Below are 17,805 nucleotides of genomic sequence, written 5' to 3'. Positions count from 1 at the left end.
ATTTTCATGACTATTTACATTGTAGATTGTCACTGAAGGCATCAAAACTACGACACCTGTGAAGTGAAAACCATTTCAGGTGACTACCCCTTGAAGCTCATCGAGAGAATGCTAAGAGTGTGCAAAGCAGTAATCAGAGCAAAGGGTGGCTATTTTGAAGAAACTACAATATAAAACATGTTTTCAGTTATTTCACCTTTTTTTGTTAAGTACATAACTCCACATGTGTTCATTCACAGTTTTGATGCCTTCAGTGACAATCTACAATGTAAATAGTCATGAAAATAAAGACAACACATTGAATGCGAAGGTGTGTCCAAAGGTTTGGCCTGTACTGTATATTGATATGATATGAGAGTATGATATGCATGAGAGCAATACTGTTGGTGAGGTTTTCTCGATACTAAACATTGCATACGCGCTAAACAACACACAAATTCATTTAATGTGGAAGATTCCAAAGAAAATTGCTCTATAGGGATGGAACAATATGAACATTTTAAATCACGGTTTTCACAATCACAATAATCATTATTCTTGCGGTATTGTTGAATGTGATCAAAAAGTACTAATACACAAACAAATCTTATGACCAAATTATTGTTTTAAATAACTGAAATGAATAGACATACTGTTAGAAAACACACTATTTTTGCATGTTTTGTGTTTCTTATTGTTACACCCCCAGAGCAATAGCGTCACTGAACACAAGACAAGAATGACTGTGCATGTGAGCTGTGTGCTTGGTATTTTTATCTATTTATCTATGTTCTTAGGTTTTTATGTGTTATTATGAATTTGCACTAAATTACTTTTTGCTTACAATTTCGTTGTACAATGTACAATGACACTATTCTATATTCTATTCTACTGCTCATATGTAAATAAATGGACAATAGTGAAAGTAAATACATTTCACCAATAAAGGGCCTGGTCGCCACCAGGTACTCTAAAAGCGAGTGGAGGCCAGTAAGTACTGTGCAGTGGACAAAAGCACTTCTAACAGAGACCCGACACTTACCTGCAGGAACGACGACAAAAGAAGCAAGTTTAAGGCTTCTATTAGTTTAAAGCGAAAGCAACATTTCAAGACAAAATATGCTACATGTTAGTGAGCTAGCCTGATAGCGCAGCGGTTAGCGTGGCGTAAGAGGAATGACAAGGATGTTATGGAGGTACAAAACAAAAACGGGACAGAAGTGACAGGCACCAGTGCAAACAGCAACCCCAAAGAACCCCACCAGGACTCAAGATCAGAAGATATTTTTGGGGCATCCTAGCAGGTGGAACGGTCCCACACATTTTTTGGTCAAATATTTGTACAGCAAAATGAGAATGATGATTTGCGAACTGTTCCACAACCAAAACCAAAATGTTTTTTAAGCTTCGTTTCCATCAAGCAGTACAGTTTGGATTGTTAAATCCTGTCGCACAGTTGGACAATTCTCAAGGTGCGGTGTTGGGTTTGGACACTTTATGACCCTTTGACCTGCGAATGTGATCAAATCCAACTGAACAGTTCTACGTGGTGGAAACAGGGTTTTAAAGTACCAGAAGAATGGAAAAACGAGTTGCCTTTTTACGCCTAATTGTGTTTCATTGAATCCATTAACCCGTATCCAATTGTATTTCTAATCCGCAAAGTGTTTGAAAACACTGTCTAAACATCACAAACTGCCACAATTCCAGGCGGCTATTTTTAAAATTCCACTTCGAATGTATTCGGCAATTACTCAGTGGCCCAGTGGTTAGAGTGTCCGCCCTGAGATCGGTAGGTTGTGAGTTCAAACCCTGGCCGAGTCATACCAAAGACTATAAAAATGGGACTCATTACCTCCCTGCTTGGCACTCAGCATCAAAGGTTGGAATTGGGGGTTACATCACCAAAAATGATTCCCGGGCGCGGCACCGCTGCTGCCCACTGTTCCCCTCACCTCCCAGGGGGTGAACAAGGGGATGGGTCAAATGCAGAGGACAAATTTGCCATACCTCGTGTGTGTGTGACAATCATTGGTACTTGAACTTTTAACTTTTAATTTCCATAGATTCGGGGTGGGGTGACGTCACGATGGGAACGCTTCTGCACTCTGACCATACAAGCAGATCAGTCATACGGGAAATATGCCATAATTAGAAAGAGATGTGCTGTCTCCTACGTGAGACACGAACACGTTTTTCTTTTCTTTTTTAATGCATACCAGTGTTTCCCATAAACTGCCAAGATACCTGTGGCGGTGGGGGCCTGGCTATGGGCGTGGCTATGGGCGTGGTCACCATGACATCATCGAGTAATTTGCGTAATTTACTACAATGATTTGATTTTCTCTAAAAAGGCTCAAAAAATGTATACTTACTACGGTAATTAATAATAACAGTTTTGTTTTAAACGTCCGTCCATCCATCCATCCATTTTACAATATAATTACAACACTTTATGTACATATTTATATACAGATTTGAACAATAAGTTATTCACTGAAATATATTTATTAATTGTGGTTCTTACAAAAAATATATCTTATAAAATATAAAAGCCAAAATGTCTCAAAGCTCTGCCCCTTTAATTAGTGCATACTAAATAATTTAACTTTAGCCTACTTCTACAACCATATTATTTACCAGCAACATAAAGTGAAACAGAGGCAGAGGTGTCCTGCCAGTCAGTAACAAATAAACAGAAAACAGTAGTGGTGGTAGATAGACACAGAGCTTCATCAAACATCTGATCCACTGAACAAAGAGCTCCAAATATCTTGAACTTTAGACTGCAATCAGTTTTACTCCCTACACTTAACCATGTGTTTCCTACTGCCTGCAGACTTTGCACCCTTCGTTATATACACATGTTGTGTTTCTAATATAAATACATTTAATAAAGTCAAATACAAATAAGGCAACAAGAGAAGTATCCTACACTTCTCTTTTGTAAAGTAAATCTGAACAGCCGATTTGCCTGAGAAGCTGGAGAGGACAAAAAATTAAAAAAAATTTAAAAAATATTTTTATTTTTTATTTATTTGTGGCGGACGTAATTCTTTCGTGGCGGGCCGCCACAAATAAATGAATGTGTGGGAAACCCTGCATACCAAGTCAAAATAAATAAAAATGGAGTCAAAGGAGGCTCTCTATTCCGCCCACAAAACTCTCTAAAAAACATCCAAAACCCGCCAACAATACTCTATTTTTTACATATCGTGACCTGAATAATAACCAAATAATAGCGATATCGCTACTATACGCGCTAATGCAGCCAAACTATTTTAGCGGCGCATTAATAACAGAGAGCTAACTGTAGCAGCATTGAGCTGGCCGATGTCCTGCTGTTGCGTCACCAAAAGTTATTGTGGATTATAAATCATGTCTCTTATCTGGATCATAGGAGGATTTAGCCATGAATCTAGAAGTTGTTCTTCTGTGATATTAAATTTATACCCGCAGATGGAGGCAAACCGTGGGGTCGCGGGCAGCCAGACCATGCAGCCGTGCCGGGACTCGGTGGGTCTCATCGAAGCTCCCCTAAGCTTTGCGCAGTTGACTAATCCCCAAAAGTCTGGCGTGAAATGAAAACAGCATCCTACTCACGTGAGCAACAATGAGCAGCTCAAATTCAAAAGCACTGTTCAAGCTTAGACAGCTTGCAAAACTGTATTTTAAAAACGGTTTACTACAATTCCGTATACATGCACACGTGTATATGTAATTGTTTAAAGGTCATCATGTATGGAATTCAAAATGGCGGCCAACCTGGCCACTTGTCTAAAGGTGTCACTTTCTTTGTTTCCCTTGAGTGGTCACTATAGACGGGTTTGACTGTATATATGATAATAGCTTCAATTTAGAGGCAACTTCTTTTTCCATTCTACTAGTACTTTAAAGTCAACTGATCAGAGAGAGAATGTAATTTAGAAAAAAGTGAACAGGATACCTCATCTTCATATTAATAATTAGTGCAAAAGTAATGAAGTCATCCAGTTTTCTAGAAAAATAGAACCCAGCAGTCATGCAATGTTAGGAGGCATACTGGCCGATGTTACGTTATAGAAAAGAAGTCTGCTTACATACACTCTTGCGTTAGGCCAAAATGCAAACCAAATTGGAAAAGACAAACTCAAAAAATATACGAAATCTGATATTAGTCCAAAGCACATTTGTTCAGGCGACGAAAGGAGCGAGAAAAAAGATGGAGGACCTACCCTTCGTAATCGTTGCGATTGTGAAGCACCTTCATAACAACGCATATGCTGATGAGGATGAGCACCAACAGGAACAGAGCGCCGCAGACCGCTCCGACAATAACAGGGGTGTTGCTCTGAGGAAGAGAGCCTGGACAGGAAAAAAATCACATTTTAGAGTGTAGCAATGGATGATAAAATGAACTGGAAATCTCATATAAAAAATTATGGCTACTTAAGAGCCATATTATTTTTATTTGAGTGTTTGAATGTCTATTATTTATTGTTTTAATTTGTACAAGTTGTATGTTTTTGTAATGACGTCCGGTTAATGGGACATCACACAAATTCCCTTCCTGTTGTCATATTGCTTCAAAAATCTCTCCGACTAAGAGAGCACACAGCCTGTACGTTTAATGTGCACAATTGAATATTGTAGTTGCTCTGTAATGTTTTTTTTACAAGTTTAGTTTGGGGAATTTCGTTTTTTTTTAATGGAGAAAGACTTTAGTGTCTCTTGTCTTCATGTTAGCATTTAAGCTAACTAGCACTAGCTTGCTTCCCCAGTAAATAAGCAGTGTCACCGATCTGTGAGTTTATCAAATCAAAATCAATCACGGTTTTTACAATATGTTTAATTTAAAACTGTAATACTACCAGTGGTAAAGTTTTATCACAGTTTATCATTATATACTTTATCGTTACATCCTTAAATGGAGCATACATGTTATATTCACATTCGTTAAATCAAAAACTACATCAGGAAGTTGCCTACAGCCACATGTCTTAATGTCTCCCCCACCACACACTGCACCAACTAGAGCCTTTGGCGTTCGTTTGCTTTTTTTAGACCACGTGAGTTAGGGTGAACAAATCAAGAGTTCCTATCTTGTGGGAGGTGGTAAACTTCACCTGAGCTAACAGCGTAAATAAACATGGTGTAGATTGTACAAGACTTCTTCGCTCCCTCTGAAGAAGACATCCCTCCTGGCTTTCGACACGTCAAACCTAGGCTGACCATATTCTGAAATCCCAAAAAGAGGACACATACTGTATATGCGTGCCAAGGCGGGCAGCACGCCAAGGCCGGGACTAGGTGAAAATTTGCCTATGATACTCGAACTTGCTTTATAAATAATATATTTATTTAAATAAAGCATTTTTTCCTCTGTTGACAGCAGTGTTGGTGCTAGGAATTTTCAAAATGGGGTCCCACAGTAAATTTTTGGGGTCCCACTTTTTTGTAAGCGTTTTGAATTTTTTTTATAAACGTATGCATTATCCTGTTGTATCGCACATTCTATATTGTGTTTTGGAAAAAGGTTGTCATAAACGTTACTTAATTCATTTTAAAAAAGTAAACAAATGTGTATACATATGTAAATGTATTCAGTTATAAACATTCATTCACTTTCTTCTTTCCTTCATGGATCTGAACTTTACCGCTGCTGGTAGTTTTTTCTATGTTTTTATTGAATAAGTTGTAGGTGTATTTATTTCAGTATAAAAGTGTAAAAAGTGTTTTGCTTCGGTCATGAAATGATGATAATGGTGTGCCAGGGCATACATACATTTTATATTTAACGCTTAAATCCTGGAGTCTACATCAACTTCAGATCTATGCCTCATTTCAAAATGTTTTAATTTTTTTTAATGTTGTTTTTTTGTTTGTTTGTTTTCCGCCCTTTTTTGTCAAACAAAACTATGTTTTTAATGGCAAACACACAAAATATGCAAAATCTTCCACCAAAAATATTTTTCAAAGTGGAATATTTGATGTGAAGTAATCGGAACCTTGAATAGGTCAATAATTCATAATTACACTGATTTTGATTCAATATTATGTTTTGAGCAATGACAGTTTGAAAGAAAAAAAACAGCTTTGTTTTATTAGTCAACATTTCAACTTTTTCTAAATTACATTTCACCTTTAAGCTTTTTTATTTCACTTTTGTTATGTTTTTGTTTATTTTAATAGTATTTTTACAATGTGCCGTGGGCCTTTAAAACATTAGCTGTGGGCCGCAAATGGCCTCCGGGGCACACTTTTGACACCACTGCTATAGATAATAAAAAATTAAATCTGATAAATCTATCGATAAAAAGCAGAGCCTGGCGACGCATGCGCGTTTATCATAACTCTCTCGCTCTCTCTGTCTCTGCCCCTCCCTCACGAATGCTGCTGCGTGCGCACACCTTCACAATTTGTTTTGTTTTCAACCCCTTCTTAACCCTGAACGTACATTGAAAATACACGCAACCCTAACTCAAAATGCCGGACATTTGAGGCATTTAAGAAACTCCGCCCGGACAGCCCCGCAAAAGAGGACATGTCCGGGGAAAAGAGGACGTATGGTCAGTCTAATCAAACCTCACTTTATAGCCACCCGAAAAAGTCAGCGCCGCTATGATTGGAGATGCTTACCGTTCACATTTGAACCAATACGGTATCAATTACTGGTACCTGGGAATCGATACCGGTACTCAACTGTAACAATTTTCGGTACTTCTGTGTGTGTTAATAAATAATAATTGTTTTTAGTAAAAAAACAAAAATCAAATTTTTTATTGCAAAATTTAAATAAGAGCTAATTATGGTAACTGATATTCAGTTGTTATATCTTGTTTTATTATCACATTTCTGAGTCTCATTTGCAAATCAAGTTGCAAATCCAAAACATTAGATGGCAGTTGTGTATAGTTTATGGTGTGTTTAGTTTTTTGATGCGCCCTAAAAAGTGTTAATACTGTAATTAGTGTACCTATTATGCACCAGCTGTTTGATTGTATTGTGCGTTTTAGTTGCAGTTTTCATTCATTTGGAGGTGTTGAAATCGCCATGTAAAATTGCTAATGCTAATCAGTAGCATGTCAATAGCAAAGCCAATGTATATTAGCTTCAAGCTAGAGCATTTTTCGAAAAGTGGACCCTTACTTTACTTACGTTGGAGCGTTTTTTGAGTCAATGTCTTGGTTTGCATTGAAAACTGCAACATTACCTCAAGGTAGTTTGGCTCTCAGTGCTGCTGGAGTGATGGCCAAGTGCGAAGAACCGGACTAGCAGCCTTTTGCCATCGTTAAAGACACTGGCTACTTTTCAGATGTACAGTACATTTGCCAGGTGTGTACAAACTACAGTTACATTTACATTTTGATAAATAAAAGATAAATAAGTTATCAGTATCTGTTTGAAAAAAAAAATTGTGCATCCCTCTTATTTATATTCATTATTTAGTCTTAAGTTCTTTTGCAGCTAGTGCATTCTGGGTCCTGCTAAGAATGTTGATGCAGAAAAATCACAGCAAGCCATCACATGCATGTGTACGCCAACAAGAATGCACCCGCCTGACAACCAAGGAAAAGATACGTCTTATCTCCATAAGGAAGAAAAAAAGTCAACCATTTACCTCTCGACACCACCCGCAGCTCAACACGAGCCTGCGTCCCCGAGATGTCCGGCGGATTCTTTACGGCGCAGAAGTAGGTGCCGTTGTCGCTGAACTGGGTCGGGTTGATTCGTATCGAGGCGTCCTTCTTGTTGATGTCGCCAACGAATTGCACTCGGTCTTGGAACACTTTCGGGTCTGTGTCCGCTTGGTTGTTGGAGAAGTAGAAGAACTGCCAAACAATGGATAGGGACAAGTTCGTCATTTATTAAAATGTAATGCTATTTATCTGCACAGTAATTACACGGTGTAAGTTTTTTTTTATTTCCTTAAAAAACACATAAGACGTCATTAAATATTTTTTGACTTCAGCTCAGTGTGACAATAACCATAGACTGGTTACACAGTACCACATTGGAAAGGGTCTGACTTCTCATTAAAAAGGCCCAATTATCAAGGTCTTAAAGACCAAGGTAAAAACAAAATGCCCACCCCTTTCCGCAGCTGAACTAAACCCTATCAAAAAAAAATGTGGATAAACAACTTAACTAATAACTGCACAGTGTATAAGTTAAATACATTACTAATTATAAAAACATTGCACAGTTTTTCCAGGAATTCTTGATGTTGCAACCTGTAATTTCCCGCAAAATGCAACCAAATACTGCGAAATATGCGGCCTCGCGACTTTGTCCAAGTTTATTTGATAAGTACTTATTTTTCAGCCTGAAAATTAGTAAATAAATATTGGTAATTAACACATGGTTTCATCTTACTTGAAAAGGTTGTAAACTATAAGTAGGTTAGGTACAATTATTGAAACACATTAAAATCAAGAGTAAGACGACTAATTCAGTGTTAATATCTGAATGGTCCGCGGGCCCCTCCGTCGTGGAAAAGTTGGGCACCGAGGTCAAACAGTTTAAGAACCACTGAACTAGATTATTAAAAAAATATAAATAGGCATGGATTACAGTTGATGACAATAACATTTGAGTTTATTACACATGAGTAACATTTTCTTTAGGCGAGCAATAAAGTTAATCTTAGTCTAATAATAATGTATTTATTTATTTAGTATTAATGGTACTTTGTTTAAAACTATTATTTTGTAATATATTTATGTCATTATTTGATTGCTTATATTTCCGACAGTAATAAATAACACATCAAAATCTGTAAGCAAAGTCTATGTGATTTTATAAATTGCTAGTTGTGAAATTACCCAATGCATATTAATCATGAAACCACAATTATTAGTCAGACCTGTATCATTCAGTCAAAATCTATAATCGCAATTTTATGAATTTGTTATTAATGTTTTAAGTGGTCCTTTTCATCTTAACCTCAAAAAGCACAGAATTTCAACAAAAATTGAACAACAAATACCGTATTGATGTTTTACTCGTTTTATACCAAAAATAGACACCATCCTTAGTGCCTATTTTTGTGTGGTATAAAAATAAGTAAAAATACCAAAAATAGACACTATCCTTAGTGTCCATTTTTTTGTGGTATAAAACGAGTAAAACATCAATACGGTATTTGTTGTTCAATTTTTGTTGAAATTCTGTGCTTTTTGAGTTTAAGATGACAAGGACCAGTTAAAACATTAACAACAAATTCATAAAATCCCAAGTTTAATTCAGGCATTTTAGGCAACAATCACAAAAAAGCCTGCAAAATCCCAGAAGGACTCATTACATAACCAACTGTCTTAACACAACAAAAATATGTATGTATACGGTATTACGTTTTTATTTTATTGATTCATTTTCACAATTGTTTATTTTACAATTACCTTTAAATAGCTATTTGATATAAAACAGGTATAGTACATAATTAAAAAAAATAATTCCAGCAATATTACGCCATCATCCTGAATGTTCTCTCTCTTTAACAGCATCCTCAAAGTGGAAATAGTTCTACTTTATTGTATTTTTGACCGCCGCATGGGAATAACTGGTAGTTCAAACAAAGTAATGTTTTTACAGGAGGAAAAAAACAAGCAGATTCGTTATGGAATGATATTTCAAGCTCTTTAAAAACGTCTGTGTAAAGTTGGACCTGCTATGGACGAGCCAAGCTGTAAAACATTCTAGTCTGGAGGAGAAACACGAGAGGGTGACGCCATCTGCGTTATCCACCAGCATGCTGGCATGACAGCTCTGCGCAAACATTGGTAGGTCTGGGCTCTTGTGTTGTCACTTCAGCAGCAGGTGCTATGTTTGACAGCAAGTGACACAACAAATAGACGACGCCTACATCCTGTTCCTGATCCACAAACCTCCGAAATGTCTAAGTATTTTTTGCCACTTCGCCACAAAAGAGTACCGTTGAAAGCAAAGATGAGGAACAATAAATGGAACTTATTGCAACATATCGGAAGGGGTAGCAACCATAGCGGCATATCTCTGTCCCAGCTGCTTGGTGCAACATGGGTAAAACAACAATCAGTCACTCATCATGAAATATGTCCCCATGAAAACCGGAGTCCTCTGCAGTGGACATTTGTTTTTGTTTTCTTTGTTTTGTCAGCGATTAACACTTACACAAATGTCCACAGCAGAGGACGCTGGTTCTCACAAGGTCATTTTTATATATTCGAGTTATACCCGCGGACAGCTATCGCCAAAATTTCAGATGACACTCGTAGGGCTGGGCGATATATCGGATATACTCGATATATCGCGGGTTTGTTCGCTTTTTGTCAGGGACATTGAGCAACAGAAGTAAAGAGTATGCATCAATATATGCATCACAGCAAAAAATGTGATGACGTCATATTTACCAGGGCCCTAAGCGCACCCCCCGCCACCACAGGTATCTTGGCAATCTAGGGGAAACCATGCAACTACAATATTTTTAACGAAGTAATGTAATAATAATGTACAGAATACACTTTGGAGAGAGGACAGCGACGGTTCCTTCTTCTCCGTCAAACACCATCAGCAGCTTCTCTATATTTTCATGGATAAATGTCTACTTTATTTTAACATTCGACTCATTCTTCTTCAGTATGTAGTAGTGCTCCACTCTAATTGGCTACACACTCGGTCATGTTTTTGATGATTTATTTAGTTAATTCAATGAATATAATTCGCTTCTTCTCCGCACTTCCTTCCTTCCCATGGTTGTAAATTAGCTATGTTGATCTCTAGCTATACGCCCAAGTCGCCGACATGAGAGGCTAGCGGGCTGACTACCGAGCTAAAAGCCATCACTGCTCCAGAAGTTGTCAGGGAGTGAGGTTAACCAACGTACACATGGCCCAGCCATACTGACTGGCCTCCGTAAACACCACTTTCATCCGGGTCACGGTCCATGCAACTACTGAGCTAAAAGCACAGGCTACCAACTCAATCGTCAGAACTGCTCTTGAAGTTTTTAGGGAGCGAGGTTTAGCGAATAATATATGACCCGGCCACAATGGCCGGCCTCTGTTACTCTAGCGAGTAAGACCAGATGTTTTTGGTGGATCGTACTGTGACATTGGCTCTGCCGACTAATGGCGGGGATGCTTGTAACTCAAGTTTTTGCTCGCAACTTAAAGCATAACAATTAGCCGAGAGGCAGCTCTTATCTCAAAACACTCTTAAGTTGAAGAAATAATATTAATAATAATAATGAATTGCATTTGTAACGCACTTTACATTTGTTAAAATCTCAGTATTAAAAATAAAAATAGAAAGTAAGAATATATAATAAAAAATTAAAATAGAAATGAAATCATGACACACACTAGATAAACACTTGATAAAACAGAAACATAGATAAAAACAGAAATAAGAGCATGAAAGCACTGGATAAAACAGGTAGGCAAGCAGTGCATTTAAAAACAAGAAGGCAGAGAAATTAGATAAAAGCTGTGCTAAAAAGGTGGGTGAGGTACCACCAGTGTTAATTTTGGCAGCAGTTTGTGTTTTAGTTTCAGTCATATTTTAGTAATCTAAATTGATTTAGTTTTAGTCTAGTTTGGGTCAACTAAATTCCTCAACACTTTAGTCGACTAAACTTACAATACATTTTGTTGACTAAAATATAAAGTATAAAACACAATGCATCTTTGACGTTGTCTTGATACCACTTATATTAAGGTTATCAAAATGACTGTACAACGTATTAAATACACTCTGCATAACTTAGCATATACAGATGCATTTCAATAAATCTGAATATGGTGCATCACATTATCCATCCATCCATTTTCTACCGCTTATCCCTTTCGGGGTCACTGGAGCCTATCTCAGCTGCATTCGGGCGGTAGGCGGGGTACACCCTGGACAAGTCGCCACCTCATCGCAGGGCCAACACAGATAGACAGACAACATTCACACTCACGTTCACACACTAGGGCCCATTTAGTGTTGCCAATCAACCTATCCCCAGGCACATTATTTCAGAATTAATTCAGACTAAGAGACTAATTTAAGCCTCATCATTTATTTCATTTAATTTCCGAACGTGCATTCAAGAGAGTGTTTTATGAAAATTGTCGAGCAGATCCTCTGCCATTTTTTTTAAGCAAAAGAGCTGGGTAGAGCTAGGAGCATGGTGGGGTACAACGTATTCACTTGCCTTGAGCGGAAGTAAAACTAAATTATGCGCAGTGCGTACACTTGTATTAAAATAATAGTATTTATTTAACAGGAAATAATGGAAACGGAACATAAACATGTATTTGATGCTCAAACCTTAAAATTAAGAAGGTACTGAGAGCTGCTATAATTCAGTGTTACATTATTTACATACACAACGTTGTATACATGAATTGTTGGCAATTTGGAGTGCATAACCTAGAGAAATCCTATTTTTAATATTAAGTAAAATAACATTGTAACTATTTTCTGTACCATCAGTAAAGTGTAATGTGTACATTTTATCATGAACGTCTACTATTTATTTAGACAATTATTACAACAACAAAATATCACTGATCTATAGTTCGTAAAAAAAAAAGAAAAGAAAAAGAACGCTTTAAGCGCCAGTGTACAGTGCATGTTTATGTTCATATGAAGAAATAAACTAGTTGTATTCTATGTTGTGTATGACTACACTGAGTGCATAATAATTGGTGTCATCTTGGCCACCGTCCCGTGTAAATAGCAACCAGTGTTAAAGAGTAATAGATGGATAGATAGATAGATAGATAGATAGATAGATAGATAGATAGATAGATAGATAGATAGATAGATAGATAGATAGATAGATAGATAGATAGATAGATAGATAGATAGATAGATAGATAGATAGATAGATGGACATGTCTCACATGGCTGTCTTTCTTTGTGTGTTAGCTTGAAAAAATGACATATGTTCTTTTGGGTTGTCAAGTTGTGCAATTAATATCTGAACAGTGTGGCGAGGACATCATAAAGTGCACTGTTCAGGTATCTTGCTTAGTATATCGGCGGGTAAAATCGCTGCATCATGGCGTACTACAAAAGTAAGAATTTTTCGGACAAGTGGATATGATGTAAGCGACCTTGCTCCTGCTCTACCATCTTTAATAGTAACAATAATTCAGTACAATATGAGTTATTTCAAAATATTAGCTTCGGCCTACTTACTGTTGCGTAGACGTCCCGATGGTTAGCCTGCAGATGGCGCTTCAAGTTGGGTTGTACTTTTATCGGAGAAAATGGAGCCACAGGGTTTACAAGTTGTTTTGTGAAGTGCGTCCATATGTGTTCTCTTCTCTTTCTTACCAGTGTAAAATATATTTTGTATTGACGTCTTTTATTGCATCTGTTTTCCAAGTGAAGCATCAAAACAGTGTCCATTTTAAAGACGCTAGTTTTGATTAAATACCCTTTGGGCTTTTCCACCCTGTCCCACATGCAACTGTGATTGGCTATTTTCTCACACCCTACCTACAGACAAAAATAAATATGATTGTATTTTGTCTTTGTCAATCTTTTCATCTCGTTTTTATTTGTTGACTTAATTGTCAATTTTGTCACTGTTTTAGTCAACGTGCTTTTGTTTTAATTCGTCAAAAGAAAATGGTTGTTGACAATTGTTTACTCAACAAAATTAACACTGGGTACCACTGTACTTTATTTTCCATGTTCCTATAGTCCTCCTATAGTCACTGAGTCCGTAGTCGACAAAAACAAGTAACTATAAAAAATAACTTTAAAAAAACATTTAACAGCTGTGGCTGTAGGCAATGTCTTGATGTGTTTTAGTACCGACTCCTTAGCTATGGCGCTGCATGCACTTTAAAATGTGGCTGCTACTCTGTTGGGGGTGAAACCAATGTGTGTTAAACTGTTGTTTACAACCAATTAATCCGCTTCTAGGAAGTTGCTGTTAAAAAACCGGACACAGTGTGAACTCACCCCATGCGCCGCTTTGGAAAACTGTGTGTCGGGCTGATTGGACTGGAAGCTCCATGACACCGTAATTTTGGCGCTGACCACTTCGCTGGACTTAAAGGTGCAGCGGAGAACTCCGGCGGTCCCGTTCTCCACTACGATTTCCGAGTCGGCAAAGACCTCGACTGCCAGTGACGGTTTTGACACTAAAAAGGAGGAATAACATAAAATGGTTAGGGCAATCAAAACAACAGGATACGTTGTATAAAAAAAAAACTATTCTAAAGTTTTTTTAACCTGTCCTGTCCAGCCACATGGGCAAATAATAATGTTGATGGAGATGCCCATATACAGGTATCCACTGGACACATTTACTTTAGAAAAGAGAAGTGTGGGATACAGTGCATCCGGAAAGTATTGACAGCACTTCACTTTTTCCACATTTTGTTATGTTACAGCCTTATTCCAAAATGGAAAACATTTATTTTTGTCCTCAAAATTCTACACACAATAGCCCGGGGGTCAGCAACCCGCGGCTCCTTAGTGCCGCTCTAGTGGCTCCCTGGAGCATTTTTTAAAAGGATTGAAAATGGGAAAAAAAAAATTGTTTTAGCATGTTTTTTGTTTGAGGACAAACATGTTTGTTAGAAAGCCCACTGTTTAATATGTTTGTGTGTATGCTTCACTGATGAGAGTATTTGGTGAACATCCTTTTGTCCTACTAAATTTGGCGGTTCTTGAACTCACCATAGTGTGGACTGTGACGCAACAGTTTGTTCACATGTAAAATCTTCCACTCCTTCTTTGTCTCATTTTGTCCACCTAATGTTTTATGCTGTGCGTGAATGCACAAAAGTGAGCTTTGTTGAGGTTATTGACTTGTGTGGAGTGCTAATCAGGCATGTTTGGTCACTGCATTATTTCAAGCTAATTCGATGCTAACATGCTGTTTAGGCTAGCTGTATGTACATATTGCATCATTATGCCTCATTTGTAGGTATATTTGAGCTAATTAAATATCCTTTATTTCTATCCTCTTTGTATATAATTTAGTTTTGCATGTCAGAATCAGAATACCTTTATTGTCATTGTACGGAAACAACGAAATTGGACAGCAATCCAGCTCAGTGCTTTTAAAACAAACCTACATAAAATAGTCTTAAGACAACAACAATAATAAAACAATTTAAAAACATAATAAAATGTTTAAAACATATTGCACAGCAGATCCCTATCAGACGTAAGCAAGTAATAAAGTGGTGAGTGTTCAGGTAGGTGCAGAGTTTAGGGCAATAACAGCTCTAGGATAGAAACTGTTTTTCAGTCTATTTGTCCTTGCTTTGATGGTCTTATAGCACCTCCCTGAGGGCAAGAGTTCAAGCCAGTGGTGACCTGGGTGGGATGAATCCCTGAGGATGCTGTTTGCTCTCCTGTTGCAGTGTCTCTTATATAGGTCCTCTAGAGATGTAAAAGGACATGCAGTGATCCTCTGGGCCGCGTTGTCTCATGACACATTATCTGTATGTAATATTGGCTGCATTTCATATAGTCATTTTGATAGTAGGCTATTATAGCTAATATAGACACTTACGTTATGTGTTGCCTCCATTATAAGACTTATATAAGGCTTTTAATTTTTTGCGGCTCCAGACAGATTTTTTTTAGTATTTTTGGTCCAATATGGCTCTTTCAACGTTTTGGGTTGCCGATCCCTGCAATAGCCCATAATGATAAAGTGATTTATTTATTTTTTGCAAATGTATTAAAAATACAAAACTAAGAAATCACATGTTCATGATCAGGTGCATCCTGTTTCAACACACCTGTCTACAGTATATATAAGGTAAAAGGTCCTGACACTTGACTGTGCAGAGCACAAACCAAGAATGCAATTGGCTGTAGACCTCGGAGACAGGATTGTCTCGGGACAGAAAGGATAAAGAAAAATATCTGCCTCCTTGAAGGTCCCAATGAGCACAGTAACCTCCATCATCCATAAATGGAATAAGTTTGGAAACACCAGGGGCCGTACTTATCAAGCTTCTTAGAATTACTCCTAAGAAGTCTGCTAAGAGTTGACTTAAGAGTAAATAAATTCTTCGCTGAAAGCTGCACTTAAAAGTTACTTATCAAGCGTCTTACTCACACTTTCAGCGAAGTGTAGGACTGAATCTTAAGTGTCACACTCAGAGCTGAATTACGACATTACTATGTGCCGTAAACGGAATTTTAGGTGACGTCATTTCTGTGTCCACAGAAATGACCAATCACGGAAGGGAATCCGTTGTCTAAGAATAAAGAAATATCTTGGAAATATTTAAGTGGACAATGGGAGTGTATATTTTGACAATAAACTACAAAATAATACAAAACAAACTAGTCCCCGCCGGCACTCACGCTACCGCTCCCTCTCTTCTATCGCCCACACACTCACTGACGTCACTCACCTCACGGCCACACACATACGCTACTGTCATAACATTTTCTTTCCAATTCATTAATTAGGCAACTAATTTGAAACTGGTGTGGGTGGCTCTATATATACTAGCCCACTGCAGACACATGCAGAAATCAACAAGGAATCGAAAAGTATTAAATCTGTGACAAAAATAATATCCGCTCTGTCTAAACGATACCGTTTGATCAGCTGCTCGTCATCAAAAAAAAACAAAACATTGTTCCGTTCCCTGAACGTTCGCACACGTCTCTCTCACCTCAGTGCCATCCCCTGCTGGCAACTCCTAACCACTTAAGACACCTCTGAAGGTCTCTTAAATATCGTGGAGAGTAGGAGTGATTCTTAGACTTAAGAACGTTGATAAAAAGCTTTTATTCTTAAGTTTGAGAGTAGGACTAAATTTCGCAAATTCTCAGGACTTAAGTGTAAAATGGCACTCTAAGAAGCTTGATAAGTACGGCCCCTGGCCAAGAGGGCAGCAGCAAGGTTACATTAATAACAGTAAACAACACATAAAACATAAAATTACCAACATTAAAACTTGCTCACATGACACATGTGCATACAGACAAGGTAGACTGCAGTCCTTTCACAGAAGCTTTAAACTCATTCAACGTAACAAGGGTTTGAAGTTGAATATTCGATTGTAGATTATTTCAAGCCTTCGGTGCTGAAAACCTAAATGCTTTCTCGCCCAGTTCAGTGCTTACTTTGGGGACGACAAATTGCAGAACATTCATTGAACGAAGATTGTGACTTCCTTGTTTCTTTGTTAAAAGACAAGACAGATAAGATGGAGTGATACCCAGAATGGTTTTGTAGATGAAAACATACCAATGATTGAGGCGTCGAGCACATAAAGATGTCCAGTTAACCATTGAGTAGGTTAAATAGGATTGTGTGAAAGTCGAAACTGCCCAAAATAAGTGTGCCAAACTTGTGGCATCGAATAAAAATACTTGAGGCTGTAATTGCTGCCAAAAGTGCATCAACCAAATTTCACATTTTCATTATGGGGTATTGTGTGTTGAATTTTGAGGACAAAAATTAACTTTTTACATTTTGGATTAAGGCTGTAACATAACAAAATGTGAAAAAAGAGAAGTGCTGTGGATACTTTCCAAATGCACTGTACTTCTCTAGTTGCATTATTTATATATAACTTTATTAAAGGTTAGAATATATTTATCTTTTGGCGCAGCAGGAGGTGATAGAAAGAAGAAAAAAAATAAAGACGGAGGAGGAAATTGTGAGGACAAAAGGTGGCCAAACAGAGAGACATCAATAACATAACCACATCAGCAGATACAATACGTAAAACATAATTCCAGTATGTATGAATATATATATATATATATTTTTTTCACATATGGATATGTATATATTTTATATATACAGTACAGGCCAAAAGTTTGGACACACCTTCTCGTTTCAATGCGTTTTCTTTATTTTCATGACTATTTACATTG

The 17,805-nt window shown here is 37.4% G+C and overlaps 2 protein-coding genes across 4 annotated transcripts in view; one reads left to right on the top strand and one right to left on the bottom strand.

Annotated features, from left to right (window-relative positions):
* Positions 1–17,805, top strand: part of LOC133651091 (neural cell adhesion molecule 1-like) — an 881,445-nt gene that overhangs the window by 565,710 nt on the left and 297,930 nt on the right. The gene's annotated exons all lie outside the window — the stretch shown is intronic.
* The window catches only part of LOC133651099 (myelin protein zero-like protein 1), a 30,569-nt gene that overhangs the window by 7,722 nt on the left and 5,042 nt on the right, over positions 1–17,805 (bottom strand). For both annotated transcript variants that reach the window (XM_062049045.1, XM_062049046.1), the window contains exons 2-4: positions 13,903–14,084; positions 7,580–7,790; positions 4,194–4,323 (exon numbers count right to left, since the gene is read on the bottom strand). In XM_062049045.1, the coding sequence (XP_061905029.1) occupies positions 4,194–4,323; positions 7,580–7,790; positions 13,903–14,084 (523 nt within the window). The remainder of the gene's footprint in view (positions 1–4,193; positions 4,324–7,579; positions 7,791–13,902; positions 14,085–17,805) is intronic.

This window comes from Entelurus aequoreus, linkage group LG05 (genome assembly GCF_033978785.1).
Source record: "Entelurus aequoreus isolate RoL-2023_Sb linkage group LG05, RoL_Eaeq_v1.1, whole genome shotgun sequence".
In the NCBI taxonomy this organism is placed as follows: Eukaryota; Metazoa; Chordata; class Actinopteri; order Syngnathiformes; family Syngnathidae; genus Entelurus; species Entelurus aequoreus.
Note: the sequence above shows the minus strand (reverse complement) of the source record. Positions and strands in the feature narration are given on the sequence as shown.